The 6,671-nt window shown below is 37.2% G+C and overlaps 1 protein-coding gene across 2 annotated transcripts; it reads left to right on the forward strand.

Moving 5' to 3' along the window:
- The first annotated feature begins 378 nt into the window (after positions 1 to 378).
- Positions 379 to 4,960, forward strand: LOC134863504 (dromaiocalcin-1-like). Of its 2 annotated transcripts, XM_063882054.1 has the most exons (6): positions 379 to 536; positions 658 to 813; positions 1,314 to 1,517; positions 2,339 to 2,561; positions 2,817 to 3,169; positions 4,117 to 4,960. In XM_063882054.1, exons 4-6 carry the CDS (start codon positions 2,522 to 2,524, stop codon positions 4,303 to 4,305), a joined length of 582 nt encoding a protein of 193 aa, XP_063738124.1. In that variant the 5' UTR covers positions 379 to 536; positions 658 to 813; positions 1,314 to 1,517; positions 2,339 to 2,521; the 3' UTR covers positions 4,306 to 4,960. The 2 variants fall into 2 exon arrangements, with proteins under 2 accessions (XP_063738124.1, XP_063738125.1); XM_063882055.1 differs by lacking the exons at positions 379 to 536; positions 658 to 813 and adding an exon at positions 1,002 to 1,051.
- Positions 4,961 to 6,671: the final 1,711 nt, after the last annotated feature.

Consider the following 6,671-nt stretch of genomic DNA (forward strand, 5'->3'; position numbering starts at 1 on the left):
CAAATTAAACTCAATTGTAAGGTTAACAGCAGACCAATTGTCAGGCCGACGCCAAATGTTCTGGTTTGCTCTTGCTATCTCAGAAGAGAATATGATAAACATGTTATTTTTGTTATTACATGTTACATTTTTTTTATCATGAGTAATGATTTACAACTGTAAGTCAACTAATGAGTTATTAAGACTTCTTGATTTGACATCGAACTGTATGATGATGCAGCAGTTATATTTGCCTACTTTTCGGTGTCCTTTGAGCAGAATATATCTATATTTTCCACGTCTGTAGGTAAATCTCTGCTTCATTTGCCAACAGTCAAATGAAGATAAGAAGAGATTAACCTTTATTGAATGTTTTGAAGAGACGGAGACGCAGGGAGTGGTTGTTTGATTTAAGTGCCTCCGCCAGTCAAATGATTGTTCTGATACGTGGAAGGTGGTAAGATGTTTAGCTGTACGTTGGAGGCTCATCGAGCAGTACCGGGTGTTTTTACTTGAAGACAACTACACAGCGCAAGAAACAACATGCATCTGTACAGGTAACACTAACTTAACACGTTAACACTGCTCAATATTATTATTATCAGTTTTGCAACTTAAGTGTTTGTCACTACAAGCAATAGTACCTCATGGTTCAATATGATGCTTTTTTTACAACAGAACTCTGACAATGATGAAAAGCAGCCTCTCGGGACCCTTCCTCCTCCTCCTCCTCGTCAGCAGTACTGTGTCTGAAACTGGATCAGTGGTGTGGAGAAATTACCATTACGTCAAACTTCATTTAACCTGGCTACAGGCTCAAAGCTTCTGCAGGACGTGAGGTTTACTTTTTATATACATAGCCTTTAAAAATTTGAATTTTTAAACAGGATTATAGAAAGTAAGATGTGAATTTCAGCACCTTATATAGCATAGAATAAAATGATTCAGGGAATCATCAAAGTCAGTATTCATCCTCTTGGAACCATGAGTGATTGATCTTAATTCCATGCCGGGTGCATGCATTCAAGATGCTGATAACTCGATGGATTTTCAAAATATTTGGTATAAACATGTATGTGCCCCTCATGATGAATTGCAATAACTTTGGTCTTGTTAATTTTTTTCTTTCAGCACGTTCATCAAGTAAAACTGTGAATCTTAAAAATAAAAATATTAAGTTTTTTAAATTCCGAATGTGCAAAATGAGTGACATCTCATTAGACTCAGCTGCACTTTGTCTTTGGTGCTAATAAAAGATGATAGCATGTGCACTTGCAGTCTTATGTATCATGTTGCAAATCTAACTATTTTTTTATTTTTGTTTTTTTGTCCAGTTACTTCACTGACTTGGTCACCATCCATACACAGTCAGATGAACACCTTTGGAACATATATGACTATCATTCCTGGATCGGCCTGTACAAAGGCACAAATAACAATTGGAAATGGTCTAACGGAGAAAACTTCTACTACTCTGTCTGGGTAAAGGAGCCAGACAACGGCAAAAACTGTGCTACTATTTATTATAGTAGTAAAAGGTAATTGTCTTTCACGGTTTTGATTTTTTGGTGTGTTTTAAGGATATAATGAAGTATATTACACCATACAGAATGTTCTTTATTGGTTTTCTCAAGCAGCCACTTAACTCCTTAAGGTTGAACATTTGCCTCTGTTTTTCTCAAATGTATTGCTTTGTGAGATTGAAAGTGTGAGACCTAATTGAAGTCCTTGACCAATACAGCCTTAAACGTCATAAATATAGAAATGTAGCCCAAAATAAAGAAATAATAGGTGAAAATAAAAAGAGCTGTCAAGTTTTTAAAACAGGACAGGTTGCTTGCTAATCTTTTACTGATAATTAGTTATCGAAAGCCAAAACTTGAAACAAAACGCGTGTTTCTTTCATAATATTCACTAGAAATATTATGTTCTCATTGGGTCCATTTCTTTTGGAGATTTGTTTGCTGTATTGTTTTATATGACTTGCACAATTGTGTTATTGATTTGTTTTGTTCTGTGACCCCATTGTGCAAATGTGTGGTAACATCTTTGAATTTGTTTCTGAATTTGCTTGTGTTGTTTTTATTTGCTTGTGTTGTTTTTATTTGCATGTGTTTTCCTTAGTTGCAGCACATTGCCCTCTCTTGTCCGTCATATAGGATGATGGAGACCTATCTCAAAAACATTGATTGAATTTGGAAAATGTTCAGCAATAGTGCAAATGTTTTGTTATGTATAGTACATTTGCTCAATAAAAGAGAAACAAAAGTATAGTCCTAAATATCTTTTGGGATATTTTGAATGGGATTCCTGCATCAAATGTATCCTCTTTGTAATTGTTTCATATTTCTCTTGAAAGGTTGTATGGGATAATTGTGAAAACTCCAACTTCTTCTACTGTCAGAAGATTAAAAATCCCTCATACAATGATTACACATTTGTACCACAGTCAAAGTCATGGTTGGAAGCCCAGCAATACTGCAGGAGTGAGTTCAATGATCTGGCAACTTTTAGATACAGCAGTTGGTATTATCCTGTCCAAATGCAGGCATTTCCAGTCTGGACTGGACTACACAGAGATGGTAAATACAAACACAATTGCAACCCTACTGTATATGATTTTATAAACTCCTGATGTGCATATACGTAATCTAGAAACTCCATCCATTAGTGAGTTCTTATAAAAGATTGCATCCAGTCTGTTTAGTCACCATCACAATTAGCTAAAGATTAAATAATTAACATATACAGACTCCTGAAACAAAAGATTGGAATAGATCATTGATTTACTGACTTCAGTAAAACAGACTTTCACAGTTTCAATATATTTTCCGCAGGTGAAGCATGGAAGTGGAGCAAAGGAGTGTCAGATTACAGAAACTGGGCATCGAATGAGCCGGGAAACAGCGACTGTGTCTCCATCTCCTCTTTAGGTAAAAAGATGGCTACCCAAAACTGCTCCGACCGGTTTCCCTTCGTCTGCGTCAAGGAAAGCCAGGACCAGGAAAACCTTGACCAGGGAAACCTGGTCTTGGTAAAAGAGAACAAGACATGGGGGGAGGCGCTGGAGCACTGTCGAGCCCTTGAGTCTCCCTATGATCCCGACATGCTCTTCGAGTTGGTCAGTACGCAGCCTGGAGAAGACCATGGTAACGTGATGAACAAGGTCAAAGAGGCAGAAACTGAAGAGGTGTGTTCATATTAATTGATACATATAAGAAAAGTTCATAGCTGAAGTAATTTGTGTGGAAAAAAACATTTCCTTCAACCAGTGGTGTGTGGAGCCAATTTGAAGGAAACGTGTAAATGCCCTACAGCTCTTTTTTTAAGAGCAGTTTTAGCATAAGCTAACTAAAAGAGGAAGAGGTCATAGTCCCACACACACGTAATTGACAATATCTCAAATAATTGCTTTGCAAACAACAACACAGACTTAGCTGTTTTTGTAAAGTGTTTGATCATTCATAGTGTATTGAAAAGAATCAGAATGTGGATTAATATTGCAAAATTACTGTATATCCAAACATGATTGTATGTTGTAATTTTATGTGTATACACACATGCACCGACGCATTCATACTCTCACACTCATTCAAACATATACAAATACAAGCGTATATTGTAACTCCAAATAAGCACACACACAAAAAAGTTTAATCCACTTTGTCTTGTTCTCACATTAATCACCATTAATAGCCTGCTTTTCTGAAAATCCTGAGGTGCATTATTGATTAGTATTGATTACCAGACGCAAACGGTGCATAGTAATAAAAGCTTTTCATCTACTGTAGCAAACACGGCGAACATATTTTTCTCTGCTTTGCTTCAGTGTTGTGCGGCCTGCTGCATCTGCTCATTATCATCTCTCTTTCTCAGAGCTCACCAGAACAGCCTTTAAACTTCACAACATGAAACATCAGGCTCATAAAAATAGCTTTTCAGGGCTCTTGGAATGTACAATTATTACATTTCCTTATTTAAAGATTAATAGTAAAAAGATTTATAATTAACCCTTTTCTGCAGTTGGGGGTGTCCTGTCAAGTTTAATGGACGTCTCTTTTATAATGATGTTGTTCTATGGGATAAAATGATTTGTGGTCAGCAGGTGGAGGTTCATCAAATGTTTCCTCTCCTTAGGTGTGGGCAGGCCTCCGTTTCCTGGCCGGTCATTGGTTTTGGGTGAACGGGGCAAGTATGCTGTACTCCAACCTGCCCCCCTGCCCCCCTGCTGAGCAGCACTGTGGAGTCTTTTCCAAGGATGACACGGGCAGTGTTGAGATCACAGACTGCTCTGAGAAAAGGAACTTCCTGTGTGATGCCTCATAATCACCCCCATTATCCACATCAGGGTGGACATTACCAGAAGTTCAAACAGTGCACAGCGTTTGAACACATTATTAGAACAGGTATCTTATTTAGAAATGTAATTACTAATTACTGCATATATTTGATCAAACTTTATAAACTTTCGGAAATGTCTTTGAATTGTTTATAGCTGTGATCTTATAGTAATGTCCTACTGTCCCGAACACTTTGAGACACCATTTTGTTGTTCAAAAACATTCAAAACACAATAACCAAATTTGGAGACGCATGGTTTTTACTGGACAGAATTCGTAATAGGAAGTGTCATAACACTATAGTAACAAAAAACCTGTCAGATAAATATTGTGGAGTTTAAAGGAACAGTTTTTCCTCTGAGATGTTATGAAAAAAACAGTACAATTGGAGAAAAATAGCTCATTAGTAATACCAGTGAGTAAAGCACTTGAGTAAATAAACCAAATTACATTTTACCAATACATTTCAAAATACATTACTTCAAATGCACATGATTACTTTTTAATGGTACTGAATGGAATCTGATGACTGTCTGGAAAGTAGGAAAACACATTGAAACATCAAAGACGTTTTTTGTTAAACTATTATGAGATGTTTTGGGTTATGAATAAAGACTTGACGTCATTGCAGATTGATCAAATGAGCATCTGCGTCTGTGTCATTCAGGAAGCATGTCCAGCTCATTAGGTGCCTCCGATAGGCTCCTTAAACACAAAGAACATCCTCTACCTCTCACACTCACACTCACACACACATACCTTGACAGTGAAAATAACCCTTCCAGAAACAGCATGTAAACTTAGACAGCAAGTCTTAAACAGTTTTTTAGATTTGGCCTAGAGGGGAAAAAAAGTGTCAAGAGGTTTGATTAAAAAGGATTTAAAGTTAAGCTGAAAATTGACTTAGTAGTTAAAGGCCCTGACTCATTTTTGCCTTGACCTTTGGAAAACTTGATGTCAGGTTTTTCTTTTCTGTTGTAGATACAGACACTGCACTCTCTCTTTCTAGTGATCTCATGCAGAACCCCCAAACCCATTTTGGTACTCCAACATTGTCAGAGGAAACAAATCATCAGCCATTCTCAATGTATTACTAAGGACATCTTAACAGTTTATAAGATGGTAACAAGAATAGGGGTCTTCAGCGAACCTCAACATCAGAGTCCGAAAAGTAAGATCAAGGCAAATGTGTCTCAAATTTGCATTCTTTCTTATAGCCAGCAGGGGGTGATTCAACTGGTTGCACAAAGAAGTCCAGTCTATCAGAAAATTAACGTACTTCTCACTTGATTTATTACCCCACTAAACATTTTCCTAACCAAATTGGCCTTTCATTACTAGTTTGAAAGTATTCCTTAATACAACATGATGTTTATTTTGTGATTTAAGGTTCCATTCAGAGTGAAATATATAGGATATGCTTTTAGGAGTGGATATTTGCAATTAAAAGTTCAGTTCTTTAAACCTTTAGGTCGGCTAAAAATGTTTTGATAGCATGAGGTTCTATGTTTCTCTAAACTTAGTGTCACTTCTGGAGGCAAGCATCTAAAAGTGACACAACCCCAAACTTAAGGCTTCAAAACAATAATTCACAAACCAAATGGCAACGAATAGTAATCCACATTCAATTCTTATACACAGTCTTTGACTTAAAGCCATTCTAGCAGCTCTTTGAGGTTGTTTAAGACAGTATACTAATTTGGTTAATAAAAAACAAGGACCTGGTGTTAGACAGACACATTCACAGACTGGAGGACAACCACATTGCAACAACCAAAGAGCCATGCAGCTAGTGTATCTTAAAACTAGGGTAGGTGAAAAGTAACACAAAAAAGTCACACAACTTCAATCAAGGACTTTCAGGAAGTTCCTGTGTTTTCATTCTATAACTTTTATTTTTCTACAAAGATTGACCTCCATCCATGAGCTCTTGTTTTCCACACTCTTCCTATTACAAATGAGGTGACAGCCTGAATTACCACAGTGCATCAATCATTTATTACATCGAAACAAAGACATAATCCTGAGGCAATGTCTTGTTTCCAAGCTGCATATAACCTCCAACAATCTCAATCAACCTTAACTTTCAAGGATTAGCTCTTGAATGCTCCTTCTTGACGTCACTCACCTTGAATCCATTCCCTCATCTGTCTGGATTGGATCGGCAGCGGCTGCTTTCCTACCCGTGACGCCGTCTTTACGGGACAGCTGGCAACGTTTACCTCGGTGAGAGAGGCTGATGGGCTGTTTTGGCTCAGTGAAGAGAACAGATCTCCAACCTTCAGGTCGATACTGAGACGGATGTTTTCAAATTGTTCAGTATACTTATTGAAAAGTAAAATGCCTGTCGTT

This window comes from Eleginops maclovinus, chromosome 4 (assembly GCF_036324505.1).
Source record: "Eleginops maclovinus isolate JMC-PN-2008 ecotype Puerto Natales chromosome 4, JC_Emac_rtc_rv5, whole genome shotgun sequence".
Classification (NCBI taxonomy): domain Eukaryota; kingdom Metazoa; phylum Chordata; class Actinopteri; order Perciformes; family Eleginopidae; genus Eleginops; species Eleginops maclovinus.